Consider the following 14,808-nt stretch of genomic DNA (forward strand, 5'->3'; position numbering starts at 1 on the left):
TTTGTCCATATAATTTGGAGCCCAGTCTAACTCCACCGTAACCACGCGCACCGCCCGCTTTTCACTCGCGTCGCCGCCACTGCTCCGCCCTCTTCCTCCCCCGCACCGCCGCCTAGACCCAGCACCCATGGATACGTGCGGCGCGGGGGAACCAGAGTAGGCGGTCGGCCGGCGCCGTTGTGGGGAACGGGTGATGCCGATGCCGATGGAGCACTGCCGCCTCGCTCCATCTAATCCGGTTAGCCCCGCCCCTGATGACCTCCCGGCCGTCGCCACTATTTGCGCAACAAGATTCGCCTTGAGCGCGAGGAGCCGAGGACTACGGTAACGTGGACGTCGAGCACGCCGCCGTGCCAGCAGCTGTCAAGCGGCCCTAGCAACAGCTGAAGCAGCAGCTTTTTCGGCGCCATGATTTACCCCTCATCCAAGGCCAAGTTGCCATTCCAGCTTGTGCCTTTTGGCTTGTTTGATCTCTGTCTGCACTGCAATCGCCAGTTTGCTGCAAGTTTGATGTGATCATGTGAATTGTGATCGTGGATATATTGGTGGTGACTGGTGAGCTGTATAAATGAATGGGGGAGGCAGAATGGCACGCAGATGCTTGTTTATGAGTATGTTCCCAATAGAAGCGCCTATACACATTTACATGGCGATTCCTCATGTGTTCTCATAACATTCTTTTCATGGAAGAAGAGGACGGAGAGGCGGCACTGCTTGCAGGAGGAAGCCGGGTGGCGCTAGACTGAGCGGCGCCGGGGCCGGGAAGCGGTGAGGCGAGGGGAAAAAAAGGCGGAGCGCCGGGGCCGGGAAGTGACGAGGCGAGGGGAAGAAGAGGGCGGCGCTGCTTACCGGACGGCGTGGCGATGGAAGCGCTGGCATGCTTCCGCGGCTGAGGAGCGGCGCTGCCCGAGGAGAGAGCGTCACGGTCGCGGAGTAACCGGCCTAGTGGTGGGGATCGCTTCAAAGTTAATCCTATGGACAAAAATACCCCTCGCTAATAAGGATTAAGTGTTAATCATGTTTTAATCTCAGCCACCGGTGAACTTTGATTTTCGTGCGCTTTTTTATTTAGGAGCATAGAAGCACATCTCTGATTATAAACATATGTGAGAGATGGGGGGAGAACGAAGAGCTCTCTCAAGCTATCACAATTGGAAATTTCAAGTGAGGTTAGACGTGGCAGGAGCTGATCCCTTGCACAGCAAGGTGGCTCTCCTTTCACCAGCGTGGGACGCCCTATTAGCTTATCACATCCCTCAATGCCCAATGTCTTCAAGGATACTAAGCACAGGAACTCTTCCTCTGGCCAGTAGATGAGCACACCACAGAACCAGATTTCCAAACACACAAGTTGTCTAAGGCATTTCCAAAACATGATTATTGGTTGTGATGGGCTCGTGGGGAAGAAAAAGTTGCAGTGCTTTAAGTCCAGTTCTGAGAGAGATGATTCGTGAATCTGATCAAGCTGCACTCTTCCTTCTTTGTCATCCACGTCCAGTATTAGCTTGGATTTTTTTAGATAATGGAAGCTTTTATTAAACTCAGTCAATTACATCAAGGTGATACAATTATCCTGAGAACACTTCCGGCCTCTGCATAACTAAGATGCACACCGCCGAACAAACAAAACGACACTCGAAAGGAAAAAAGAATGACATGGAGTATTGAGGACCATCAATCTAACGACTAAATTGCCACTCATGAACAACTCCTTGGCCATCTCCTCCAAAAGCACAGAGTTTTAAGGACCACCAATTCTAAGACTAGATCACCACCCATATCCCTGGGTAAAAAACTCCTTGACCACCTTCTCCAAATGTTGACATGCCGCAACTACCATATCCCGCGAATCAGGCTTCTGTAGGATAGCCCATATACGAAGCCAATGGATAAGAGAATATATAACCTGCAAATGTGAAGATATGACTTTTTTATCAAAAACCACATTATTCCTGTATAGCCAAAGCGACCAACAAGTAGCAGCTGCTCCTAACAGAACATGTGATTTCAAATTATTATGAATTCCATCAAGCCAGCTCCCAAACATATGCGCTACACAATGTGGTGGAGGAAGTCCAGATGCTGCTTGGATGATGGACCAAACAGAAAGGGCAAAACGGCATTCGAAGAAAAGATGTCTAATTGTCTCGTCATTGCAACAAAAACAACAATTCTTATTGCCTTGCCATTTCCTTTTTATCAAATTGTCCTTCGTTAACACCACTCCACGGCTTGGATAATGAGGACATGTAACTGGCTTGGATAATGAGGACATGTAACTGGATTGAAGTAAAAACAAGGACAGTTCGGCCTTGTTTTCATTTAGACTGAAAATCTTGAGCTTTGGTGCTTCGGGTAGACTCCTCAGTTTTGGACAGTTCCTGATGTCAGCCTTTTCAAGCAGAGGAAATGTTGATTCGTTTTCCACTAGTCTCTCTAAGCCCTCTAAATCATATAACTTGATTTTCTTTAATGCTGGAAATGGTGTGAAAGCCATTTCACAGCATAGTGTTTGCAGTTTTGGACATTTCTCTATTTCAACCTTCTCAAGCAGAGGAAACACTGGTTCATTTTCTTGTCTTCCTCCTGTTGCTACCCATCTCTCTAAAGCTTCCAAATCGTGCAACTTAATCTTCTTTAATGAAGGAAATGTTACGGATGCCATGTCAGGGATTAGTGTTAGAAACTTTGGACAGCTCTTGATAACAACGTTCTGAAGAAGATGAAATGTTTGTTCTTTTCCTTGTCTAACTTCCTTGCAACATAGGGTTTGCAATTTATCAAGTCTGATCAAACAGAGAACTTGAAGAGACTTAAATTGAATGAATTGAGGAAATTCTTCGCACATTGTACAACCCTCTAATTTGAGCTCCACCAAGTTTTGCAGTATACTTAGATCTGTCATCCATGCTGGAAAAATGAGTGCTTTTATAGGAAATTACGTTGAGCATCAGCAGCCCATGATGTGGTTTAAGAGCATCAAGAACCTTCCCATTGCAATTTGGTTCTTCAACACAGCATTCACTATTCCACACAAGAGATAGGCGTGCAAGTTTCTCTTTGTTTCTAAGATTGGCTGCTTTTGCATCTTCTTGAGATACATTTTCTAAGCCACGTAACTCTAGTTCACCACAGAGGTTTAAGCTGTGCAGTTCTCTAAGGGTGCTGCAACCAGAGCTAGCACCAACCACAAAATATGTTAGTGTCCGGATGGAAGTTAATTGCCCAAGCTCTGGAGGCATGCACTTCAATCTTAAGCATCCATTTGTATAGAGGTGACGTAGACTTGTCATATACTTCATATCCTTTGGGAGACCAACAAGAATTTTGCAATCAGAAAGGATCAAAGTCTGCAGATTGTACAGTGTGCATATATCTTCAGGAAGTACTTTGACATGATAGTTTCTGGAGATATCGAGATATCTTAGGTGCAGAAGGTGCCTTGGCCTGATTGGTAATGATTCTGTATTGAGATATCTCAGCCTTAGTGCTCGTAGAGAACTGCTCTTGGATAAAAGTGATGTTGAGATGTGAATATAGTCTCTGTCAAACAATAAAGTCCGGAGTGTTGAAGATTGTTTTCTCATAAAGTCATCTAAGAGAATAGTATTGTCATCGTCTAATGAGTAGAAGTGATACCTAGGATGCTCTAATGACTTACTTCTATAATCAGATCTGCCAACTATGCTGACACATTCTTCTCCCATAGCAGATTGAGCAATGTCATGCATAAGATCATGTATCTTGCATGTAGTTTGTAGAGGAAATTTCTGCACATCTTGAAAAAATGACCTCCAAACTAGCTCGTTGAAGATATGTTTGGCCACCATTTCTATATTGTCATCCTCTTGTAATGGTATCAAGTCATGTGCTAACCATAAGTTAATCAAAGTCTCCATATCAATCTCAAAATCTTTTGGGAATATAGCACAGAAGGCAAAACACCGCTTTATATGTAACGGTAGGTCATCATAGCTCAGACGAAGTATAGGAAAAATTATGTCCTCCCCCTCATTGCAAATGTTGCTCTTGGCTAATATATCCTTCCATTCTTGCAGAGTAGTCCTGTTAAATAACACCGAGCCAAAGGATTGGGCAGCTAAAGGAGAGCCATCGCATCTCTGCACAATCTTACGAAGAACTTCAAAATGCTCGTCACTTTTTTTTGACAAACTAAATGCTTTACTCTGGATTATTTCCATCAAATAAGCTTCTCCGAGCTTTTCAAGATTATGCACTGGAACTTCTCCAATAACCATAATTCTAGCAACTTCTGCATTTCGAGTTGTTGTTAGTACTACACTACCCATGCCACCCTTCTTAAAGCAGGTCTTTAGCTTTCCCCACTTATCAGAATCTCGATTCCATACATGATCCAACACAATGAGATACTTCTTTCCACCTACTTCTTTCTGCAAGTCCTGCAAAGCCTTCTCACGATCTCTCTCTGTGCTCATACATATGCTGTTTGCAATGGTGACAACATCAAACACATCTGACACACAACACCACCTACGAAGCGGGAAATACTTCTCAATTTCAGGGTCATTGTAAATGAGTTGTGCAAATGTAGTCTTTCCTAGCCCACCCATTCCGACAATAGGAAGAACTATGAGGTCCTTGCCTCTTGCTTCATCAAGCAACATCTTGATAATCTTCTTCTGCTCCTCATCTCTAGATCGGCTAATAATACCCTTCTCAGTATCAACCATGATGGAATCAGTTTGCCTCCACTGCTTTGGTGTTTCCTGCTGCTGTTTTATGAGTCCAGAGTAGTCCATCTCTGATATACAATCTTTTGCAATTTCTTACCCATCCTATAACGAAACACAATTGGGTTACGATGAGGGAAGAGGCTTACAATGCCTTTGCCAAGGGTAGCGTCGTGCCCCTTCTTCTTGGCTTCACGTCGGAGCGCCTCATACTTGAACTCGTCAAAGACATCGATTGCCTCGTAGGACACCTTCTTGAGTTCATCGAGCCAAGCGCTTAGTTCGGGTTTCTTACTTCTCTTCTCCTCCGTATCTTGGATGACGCTAAGGATAAGTGGAAGCATGCGCTCCAGAGCCTTACGCTGCTGCTCCATGCCTTCCATCACCTTGTACTGGTATACAAGGTAGCTGGAAGCTTTGTTCGTCACCGCGGAGAGCAGTGGCCTAACCAAAAACTCAGCCATCGTTGGTTCCCTCTAACACTGTAGACCTGAAGATTGTGGAATGAAGAAGATGAAGGCAAATACAACTAAAATGATATGCAGGAAGATGAAGCCAGATCTCCTAACCTCGTCGACCAAGATGTTTGTGGATCGGAGCAGCGCAGTCGCCGGTGCGGCACAGGGGAGGCGCTGGATGAGTCACGAAGGTTGGGTGGTGTTCTCCTTCTCTCGGTATGTAGCTCGCATTGGACTGACAGACGATGGAGGATGGTGGATTGCTGCTGCACACTGAGAGACGACTTATGGTTGTGTGGCTGGGTAGTGCTGGAGAAAGAGATGATATGTGAGAGATCACTTTGCTGGGTTGTTTTAGGCAAGGAAAAAGGTACTAATGCACAATTGAAATGATATGGTTGTGTGCACTGCATTAATTGTGTCTTCATCTGGTTGGTGAGGATGACATCTCGATAACTAATTTTTGGTCACCAAGGTTTTCACATGCATGCGTCCTGGTATTTTTGCTTCATTCATGTGCCATCTACTTTTTGCACATTGTTTGTGACAGTCAGTTATTTTACGCTGGGGGTGAAATTGTGGTGAATGGTTTTCAGTTGCTGAAATGTTTTTTTCTTTATGGACCTCTATTACTTTTTCAGCTATTTGTTTATTTAAAATTTAAATAAACTAGGCGATTGTCCCCTGTAAATCGTGCGGTCCTAGATTTTAGGCCCGATTTAGTCCTCAAAATTTTTTCCCAAATACATCATATCGAATCTTTGGACATATGTATGGAGCATTAAATATAGATAAAAATAAAAACTATTTACGCAGTTAGGGGAGAATTGCGAGACGAATCTTTTAAGCCTAATTAGTCCATGAATAGCCATAAGTGCTATAGTAACCCACATGTACTAATGGCGGATTAATTAGGCTCAAAAGATTCATCTTGCGGTTTCCAGGCGAGTTATAAAATTAGTTTTTTCATTCATGTCCGAAAACTCCTTCCGACATCAGTCATACGTCCGATGTGACACCCAAAAATTTTTTTTCACGAACTAAACAAGGGCTGAGTTTAGATCCAAAGTTTTTTTCCAACTTCCAACTTTTCCATCACATCAAAACTTTCCTACACACATAAACTTCCAATTTTTCCGTCACATCGTCCCAATTTCAACCAAACTTCCAATTTTGGTGTGAACTAAACACACCCAAGGCCTTAAAAGTAAAACTAGTCTATATACAACACTTCAATTATAAGAGCTTGTTTAGTTGGTGAAATGATAATTTTTGGATGTTACATCGGATGTTTGACCGAATGTTGGAAGGGGTTTTCGGACAAGAATGAAAAAACTAATTTCACCGCTCGCCTGGAAACCGCGTGACGAATCTTTTGAGACTAATTAATTCATCATTAGCACATGTGGGTTACTGTAGCACTTATGGCTAATCATGGACTAATTAGGCTCAAAAGATTCGTCTCGCGATTTCCGTCATAACTGTGCAATTAGTTTTTTTCATCTATATTTAATGCTCTATGCATGTGTCCAAATATTCAATGTGATGTTTTTGAGAAAAAAAATTTGGGAACTAAACCGGGCCTAAACTTGAATGTTTGATTGGAGACAGCAATGTAAATGTCAGTCGTGTCCATTAATTGGAGTAGAGTGATGGCAGAGTTTAGGGCAAGCACCATTCAACCAGTACTCAGAATACTCTCTCCGTCCCATAAAAAATCAACCTAGGTGAGAATGGGACATCATCTAAAATAACGAATCTGGATAGGAGGTTGATTTTTTATGGGACGAAGGGAGTGTTAGGATACGATAGGCAAATAAACGATGAAGAACAATAGATCAATCACAGAAGACACGAGGTTTTAACATGGAAAACCCTCCTAAGATATGATAGAAAAAAAAAACACGAGCGCCAGCCAGCAAAACTGCACTATATCAGATGAGGTTACAAAACGCCCAACGGCTGCTTCGCTCTGGCCCAAGCCTCTAGCGATGGGCCTCCACTTCGCTCAGTCCGAAATTGGCCTTTATATATATGTGTGTGCAAATGAATTTGGATCACAAATAAACAGGGAGTACTTGCCAACTTAGGCCATTTACAGTGCAAGGACGTGACGTGTGGCAATGTAGAGCCACGTAGGCAAATCGCTTGCGTGGAGGAGAGAGGGGAGTGGGGACCATTCCCAACCTAGCTTCGCGTGACCAAGTTTGGCCACACGAACCTCAGCAACTTTTGTCAAAAAAAAAAAGCACCTCCACGAGAAATAAGAAAGCGAGAGAGGGAGAGAAAGGAGGCTCGCCGGAGTAGGCGCACTTGGGGCGTGGGGCTCGGCGGAGGCTTGCCGAAGTAGGGGTGCTTGGGGAGCTCGCCGTCACTGCGTGGGGCTCAGGGAAGCCACCGCTGCGTGGGGCTCGCCGGAGTAGGGCCGCTCGAGGAGCCTCCCGAGATCCACCGCCGTCTTTCGGGTGGAGCTCCCGAAGCTCGCCACCCCCTCGCGCGCCGGTGGCGTTGGCGGGGTCCGCGTGCGGCTGCGCAGCTCCAGTGCTGCGCCTCCACCGTCGACGACGGTGTCGTCTCCGCCGCCGTCTTCCGCCGCACCGCTGGACGCCGCCGGAGCTGCTGCTTGTTGCCGCGTGGGCTGCTCCACCTGGTTGGAGGAAGAGAGGTGGCGTCGCGCTTGGGCCGGCCCGCCGCCGAGCTTTGCTGCGCCGGTCGGAGCACACCGCCATGGCCTCCCTAGAGAAGACACGAGAGGATTAGGTGGGGGTGGGGGAGGGGTGAGATTTTTTATATTATCTGTGGGTCCTATTATAAAGTTTCTAAACCACACTAGCTTGCCACACTTGAATTGTGGATGTAGTGTCTTTTGGAGTTCCCAGACCTACGTGGCAGTTGTGGCATAGCAATATGCTAGGACGCATTGCTACTGCCCTTAGAGCAGGTACAATAGCAGAGTATAAGCAAGCTGCAAACATATTTTAAGAGATAAATGAGGAGAGAGAAGGGCAGCGGGCTACAGATTTGTAGCCAGCTGTAGTACGGACTCCAAGGCAGTGTGTGTATGACAGGTGGGACCAGATATTAATAGCATAGTATGTAACTATTGTATGAATAAGCTATTAGATTGGCTATAGATGAATTGTAGCTAGTAGTTGGCTATACTATTAAACTTGCTCTTAGAGTACCTTGTTGTATGTAAGGTGGCGCGGCCTCCGATGCTGAATTATTGCAAACCAGAAGTTCACCAGCAAAGCGACATGGAGCGCTGACCCACCAAGCCCAGCAAACAGCAGCATGCAAATGGCTGATGCACAGGAATGCACGCTGATGGCAGAGAAGTTAGAAATCCGATGGAGCTCTGGTTCTTAATCTACTTCCTCTATCCCATATAAAGAAGCAACTCCTAACATTCTAATATAAAATTAAAGGAGAGAATAAAAGACCAAAATATCCCATCGTCCTATTCTAAGATGCTGAAGCCGATAGTGATTTTAAGCCGATGATGACTATAGGGCTTACCGAATTTTGATGTTAACAGGTGTGCAGATGGCTGATCCGCGCACCCACTTATAAATCAAGATAAACAAGTTTGCAGCTTTAGCTTATAAGTTAATTTTATGGATTAGCTCCTTACACCCTTAAATACAGTAGAGCCGATGTGAGTCTGGATCCTGCAAGTGGAAGGGAAGGCGGGGCGAGTCGCCGGGCGTTGTGTTTGGCTGGCCGTACGTCCCCTTCGACTGAGCTTGGCAGGCTGCCTGGCTGTCCTGCCCGGTTGGGGTGGTTGTCTTTGCATGACTGGCCGGCTGGGTCCCCGGCCTTCTTAGCTGGTTGAGCACTTGAGCTACGGCTAGGGTTGGGCCCACTAAAAACAATCACTAACTGCCTGCCAACTTGGAGCCATGCTGTGATCCAACTTGTTGTACAGAACCTCATGCATTATTGCAGGTGGTGGCCTCCTGCATTATTGCAGACGGAACACATCATCACGACATCTCACTCAATTTCTAGTGATATTTTTTCAGTCATTTATTTCCAGACCACCAAGAACAAACTAAAGCACACATCGATCAGTAGCCATGGATATCGTGGTGAGCGTCTCACATGGGGCACTGGGACCACTGCTGGGCAAGCTCAATACCTTGCTCGTAGACGAGTGCGCACGCCTGAAAGGTGTCCACCGTGAGATACGCTCTCTTAGATCGGAGTTGAGCAACATGCATGCGGCGCTCCACAAGTACACATCACTCGAGGATCCTGACATCCAGGTGAAGACCTGGACAAGCGAGTTGAGGGAGCTTGCCTATGACATCGAGGACTGCATAGACAAGTTCATGCACCAACTTGGTGCCAACGACGACCAGCACCACACTAGTAATGGCGTCAAGGACTTCTTCGGGAAGAGTGCAAAACGTCTCAAAACTCTTGGCTCAAGGCATAATATTGCTGCCGAGATTGAAGAACTGAAGATGCGAGTTATCTCGGTGAGAGATCAAAAGAACAACTACAAGCTTGATGATATTTTTTGTAGTAGCTCTAGCAACACTAATGCTTTTGTTGATCCACGGTTGGCTGCTCTCTTCGCGGAAGAGAACCATCTTGTCGGTATAGATAGTCCAAGGGATGAACTTGTCAATTGGTTGGATGCAGACAGCAGGTTGATAAAGCATCGCAAGGTTGATAAAGCAGGTCAATTGTGGGGTTTGGAGGTCTTGGAAAGACAACTCTAGCAAATGAGGTATATCGTAGGGTTAAAATCCATTTTGATTGCCCTGCTTTTACGTCGGTATCACAAAAGCCTGATATGAAGAAAATCTTCAAGGATATTATATACCATATGCCTACAAAAGATGCATTCCTCAAAGATATTGACACATGGAATGAAAAGAAATTTATTGAAAAGCTAAGAGAACTACTTGTGGATAAGAGGTAATTCTCTAGCTCCTTTTTCTTTTCCACTTCGAGAAATTCTTTATACCTACATTCGTGATATAATAGAGTGGTTTTTTCCTACACAAACTTATATTGTTTATAAACTTCAACTAGGTATCTTGTTATAATTGATGATGTCTGGTCTATTTCGGCATGGAAAGCTATCAGTGTTGTTTTCCCGGAGAATGGTTCTAGTATAATTATAGTTACTACACGCATTTCCGATGTTGGACGGTCATGCTGCTTAAATGGAATTGACCGCAATTTTGAGATGGAACCTCTAAGTGAAATTCACTCTAGAAGACTATTTTGCCAGAGAATTTTCAGCACAGATGAGGATGGCTGCCCAGATATTTTACAAGAAGTTTCAACAGATATCTTGAAGAAATGTGGGGGTATTCCATTAGCAATTATTAGTATATCTGGTTTGTTATCAAACAGACCAATTATCAAGGAAGAGTGGGAGAAAGTGAAAGAATCGATTGGTTTTGTATTGGACAAGAACCAAAATCTAGAAGGAATGAAAAGCATACTCTCCCTTAGCTACAATGACCTTCCAAACTATTTTAAGGCATGTTTGATATATTTGTGCATATTTCCAGAGGATTATATTATTGAAACAAACATGCTATTACGGCGATGGATAGCTGAAGGCTTTGTCTCTGAGGATTGTGGAATGAACTTGGAAGATGTTGCAGAGAGCTACTTTTGTGAGCTGGTCAACAGAAGCCTGGTCCAACCTGTGGACATTCGCTTTGACAGTAAGGCCCGTGCATGCCGCGTCCATGATATAATGCTTGAACTTATCACTTCAAAGGCGACAGAAGAAAACTTTATTACATTGTTACGTGGCCAAACAAGGAAAACAAATTTGCATGGCTACGTTCGTCGATTATCCATCCAGGACACTGATAATGATTTGTCAAGTCTGTTAGTAAACAAAGATTTAAGCCATGTTCGATCTCTAACCTGCTTTGGTGGGAACATGAATCTTTTGCCACAGCTTGCCCGATTTGAGGCTATACGAGTGTTGGAGTTTGAAGGCTCTATGAATTTGGAGCAGTATGATTTGGAAAATACAGACAAGCTATTCCAACTCAAGTACTTAAGCCTTCGTGGTTCAGACATATCACACATACCAAGACAAATTGCAAAGCTCCAAAATTTGCTGACATTGGACATAAGTGAAACATTCGTAGAAGAGCTGCCCACCGAATTATGCCTGTTGAAAAAGTTACTACATCTATTCGGAAATTCCTTGAAGCTACCAGATGGGATTGGGAATATGAGGAATCTACAGGTGCTGACAGGCATTAATATAAGTAATAGCTCAGCAAGTACAGTGCCCGAGCTTGGTGAACTAACCAGTTTGAGGGACCTCAAAATAAGTTTGTCTGATAAACTCAGCAAGTGCAAGACAAAAGAAGAGATGTTACTCGCCTCACTTTGTAAACTAAGCAGCTACAAACTCCAATCGTTGCATATTATATATAACAGTTCCGATGATCTCTTAGAACGTTGGTTCCCTATCCCTTGTTTCCTCCGATTGTTTCGCATGAGCACTAATCACTTTCTCCCACAACTTCCAAAGTGGATTAAACCGAGTCTCACCAAAATGGCATACCTGAACATCAATTTACGTGAGATAAAGGAGGAAGATATGGAAACACTTGGAGACCTGCCAGCCTTACTCTGTCTAGAAATATGGCTAGAACCTAACCCAAAAAAACAGCTTACAGTCCAAAGCACAGGATTCCCATGTCTCAAGGAGTTTCTCCTTGTTTGCGGCGATCACGATGGTGGAGCGTACCTAACATTTGGGAAAGGGGCTATGCCAAAGCTGGAGAAGCTTGAGATTCCATTTCACGTATTAATGGCAAAATCCCATGGTTTCTATTTTGGCATCAACAATCTCCTGCGTCTGAAAGAAGTTTTTTGAAAATTCACCGGGGGGGAGAGCTTCCCCACCTGAATATATTACTTCGAACCATCTTATATAGAAGAGATACATGAGAGTTTCCAAGCACAGGAGCCCTTGAGGATAACATGAGAGAAAGCACTGAGAGATATAGAGAAGAGAATACAAAAGATTAAGAGACAGAAGGAGAAGCTTTGACATTTTCCACCTACAAGATCACCAGGCCAAGATCAAAATCACTTACGCTAGGCCCTATCTCAACCACATCCGCTTCACACGCAAATTTTGAAACACCATAAGACAATAGAGCCAGGGGGCCATTTCTGCCACAAGCATGTCAACTCGAGTTCCGGCGATCAAAAGGCTGTGATTGTCCAGGACCACCCGCATTAGCCATAAAAAAACACGACTTCATCATGTTGCTGCTTGCATCAATGCCTGCCGGCGCCCTTTAGGGAAAGGAAGCCCCAAAGGAGGGAGGGCCACTGAAGATTACGGTCATGGGCCATCCGCATCAAGACGTCTTCAATATGGATTTAACAAAGTGCTAGCAAGTTCAACAGCCTCCAACGCCCTTCGGGGGAAAGAAGCCCCTAAGGGGGGAGGGCTGCTAAACAATGTGGCCAAGACAACCAGGTAAAAGGGTATAGCGGAGCAAGGAGGTAGACAGAAGAGATAATGAAGAGGTGGAGATCTCACAGGTAGGAGGAACATCAACAGCACTGGCAGAGAGATGCAAAGATCTGAGGCCATCACAGCCAATGGAGAAGCACAATCAAGAAGAGATAGACCCAAACTATCAAACAAGGAGCAGGTTAATATTGAGGGGATTCAGGTAAGGGAGTCGGCACCAACAAACTCCTAGATAACAGATCAGGCCAAATTGGTCGTGGCAGGCTTAACTCCAACCATGGGGCACGACAGAAAAGGCACAAAGCGGACAACAGAAGAAAAGGGGAGAAGGAGTGGATGGAATAGGGGAGAAGGATGGGAAAGCAGGGGGACTGGTTGCAGGGTTTCTCCAAAAATGATGCCTTCAAGAAGGTGACGACGTCGGAAAGGACGCCACCATCACATAAACAGGAGACTGGAAAGGGTTTTCACCCAGCAAGGAGGAACAAGGGTGTTACGACGACACCTCTAGGGAGGGGCATGATGTCCGAGGATGTTCATCGCCGTCAGTCCGGCGATGAGTCGGACAGAGCTTTTCACCCAACACCCTAAAACCATCCTCACTACCAGCTAGCACACACCGCGCAACCCAACAGCCATGCGCGGTGGAACTGGTCCCAGGTCGTCGGCCGCTAACTAGCCCGGCAGGTCCCACCGCCGCCAACCTGCACAACCGACAGCACCCCACAAACCGCAAGTCCCACTCCCGACAGATCTAGACGAAACCCTTGAACGGGAAAAATGGCCACAACAGCCTTCCCTAATTCCACCACCAGCACAATCAGGGAAGGGGGGCATCAGCGGCTTGAAAACCCAGATTCGGAATGAGAACATTGAAGAACAACAAATGAGGAGGGAGGCTAGGAGAAAGACGGGAGGGTGGGAAGGAGGTAGAGGAGGGTGGGGGCGCCGCCAGCGGCAAAGGGGGGCGGTGCCGCCGTCGGCGAGGTGGTCGGTGGTGGGGTCTCGGGGGTTTGGGGCTATCGCCTCCCGGGCCGCCCGAGCGAGCGACACGGGAGTCCTAGGTCCAGGTACCGCTTGCGTCTGAAAGAAGTGAACGTAATAATCTACCGTTAGGGGACTGTACGTTCTGATACCGAGTCTGCGGTGGCTGCAATCAAGAGAGAAGCAAGTGCAAATCCCAACCATCCTAGACTTGCCATCTTCGGAGCAGATGCAGAAGAGGTCCAAGAGGATAATAGCGAAGAGAGTGATTATAACTGGGGTTCAGAGGATGACGATGCTACTGACACCTGATATTGTTGCCAGCCATGATCTTTCTGGCAACCCATGAAAGAGGTAAATAGAATTCTCTCTAAGTAGCAAGCTAGTTGTGGTTGTTACTTTTACTATCTTATTTTGTTTCACTCGATCTGTAAGAAATTTGTGCACTCCATTTCTTTCAGGTTTGCTTCAATTGCATGTCGTCAAGTTTGAAACTGGAGTCCACGTTAAGTCCGTGCAAAGTGGGAAGCATAAATTATATGTGTGCTTCACATTATTGTTGTTGTCGACATTTTGTCTTATCAAAACATGATCCTGCATGTTGTACTTTCTAAATAATGTAGCAACTTCGGGCTGCTTGGATTGTTATAATTTTATTTGAATTTTTTATGGATTCTAGAGTATTAACATGGTCAGCTTTTTTTTTCATCCTTGAAAAGATATGACAATGTACGATTTTATACCGTGAAAATTGATCATCTGCCTGACAGTTCAGTAGCAGTTGATCGCGTTTCAAAGGCATATGTAAGGCAAATGAACATTTACCACTCAGCTAAGGGCCAAATGATCTTAAAGATTACCTATTATCGGTCAAATTTAGAAATTCTTTGATTGCTATTGTAAATCTTTAGAAGTCTAATGTGACAACGAGACTTAGGCCCTCTTCGATTAGGCTTAGATTTATTGGCTTAGACTTTTAAGTTAACTTATTGGCTTATATGATTTATAAGCCGGTGGATTTAATGTCCTAAGTTTAATAGTGGAGTCATACATCTACCTCACATAAGCCAAAATAGCTTCTCCAACTTAGCTTTTGGCTTAATAGTGTTAGAGTGGCTTATAGCTTTAGAAAAGCCAAACGAAAAGGCCGCTTATTTGTTTAGGCTTAGAC

At 45.0% G+C, this 14,808-nt stretch overlaps 3 protein-coding genes across 4 annotated transcripts; 2 read left to right on the forward strand and 1 right to left on the reverse strand.

The window, feature by feature from the left end:
• Positions 1-1,520: 1,520 nt before the first annotated feature.
• On the reverse strand, positions 1,521-5,427 carry LOC4348037 (putative disease resistance protein RGA4). 2 transcript variants are annotated; one of them, XM_015757412.3, is made up of 3 exons: positions 5,282-5,427; positions 4,862-5,202; positions 1,521-1,906 (listed from the first exon to the last, which is right to left on the reverse strand). In XM_015757412.3, exons 2-3 carry the CDS (start codon positions 5,174-5,176, stop codon positions 1,769-1,771), a joined length of 453 nt encoding a protein of 150 aa, XP_015612898.1. In that variant the 5' UTR covers positions 5,177-5,202; positions 5,282-5,427; the 3' UTR covers positions 1,521-1,768. The 2 variants fall into 2 exon arrangements, with proteins under 2 accessions (XP_015612898.1, XP_066161020.1); XM_066304923.1 differs by having other exon boundaries at positions 1,521-5,202.
• A 3,822-nt stretch (positions 5,428-9,249) lies between these two features.
• Positions 9,250-9,900, forward strand: LOC4348038 (disease resistance protein Pik-2-like). Its single transcript, XM_015758489.3, has one exon. The coding sequence runs from the start codon at positions 9,250-9,252 to the stop codon at positions 9,898-9,900; it is 651 nt and encodes a 216-aa protein (XP_015613975.2).
• Positions 9,901-9,968: 68 nt separating this feature from the next.
• On the forward strand, positions 9,969-12,071 carry LOC136353585 (disease resistance protein RGA5-like). Its single transcript, XM_066304594.1, has 2 exons — positions 9,969-10,099; positions 10,217-12,071. The coding sequence occupies exons 1-2, from the start codon at positions 9,975-9,977 to the stop codon at positions 12,039-12,041; spliced, it is 1,950 nt and encodes a 649-aa protein (XP_066160691.1). The 5' UTR covers positions 9,969-9,974; the 3' UTR covers positions 12,042-12,071.
• Positions 12,072-14,808: the final 2,737 nt, after the last annotated feature.

The sequence above is a fragment of the Oryza sativa genome, chromosome 10 (genome assembly GCF_034140825.1).
Source record: "Oryza sativa Japonica Group chromosome 10, ASM3414082v1".
Classification (NCBI taxonomy): domain Eukaryota; kingdom Viridiplantae; phylum Streptophyta; class Magnoliopsida; order Poales; family Poaceae; genus Oryza; species Oryza sativa.

Bases quoted from the DNA above. Each gene is read 5' to 3' on its own strand.
- LOC4348037 (XM_066304923.1), bottom strand. From the start codon at position 4,781: ATGGACTACTCTGGACTCATAAAACAGCAGCAGGAAACACCAAAGCAG.
- LOC4348038 (XM_015758489.3), top strand. From the start codon at position 9,250: ATGGATATCGTGGTGAGCGTCTCACATGGGGCACTGGGACCACTGCTG.
- LOC136353585 (XM_066304594.1), top strand. From the start codon at position 9,975: ATGAAGAAAATCTTCAAGGATATTATATACCATATGCCTACAAAAGAT. The intron at 10,100-10,216 runs GTAATTCTCTAG...AACTTCAACTAG, and splicing joins GAACTACTTGTGGATAAGAG to GTATCTTGTTATAATTGATG.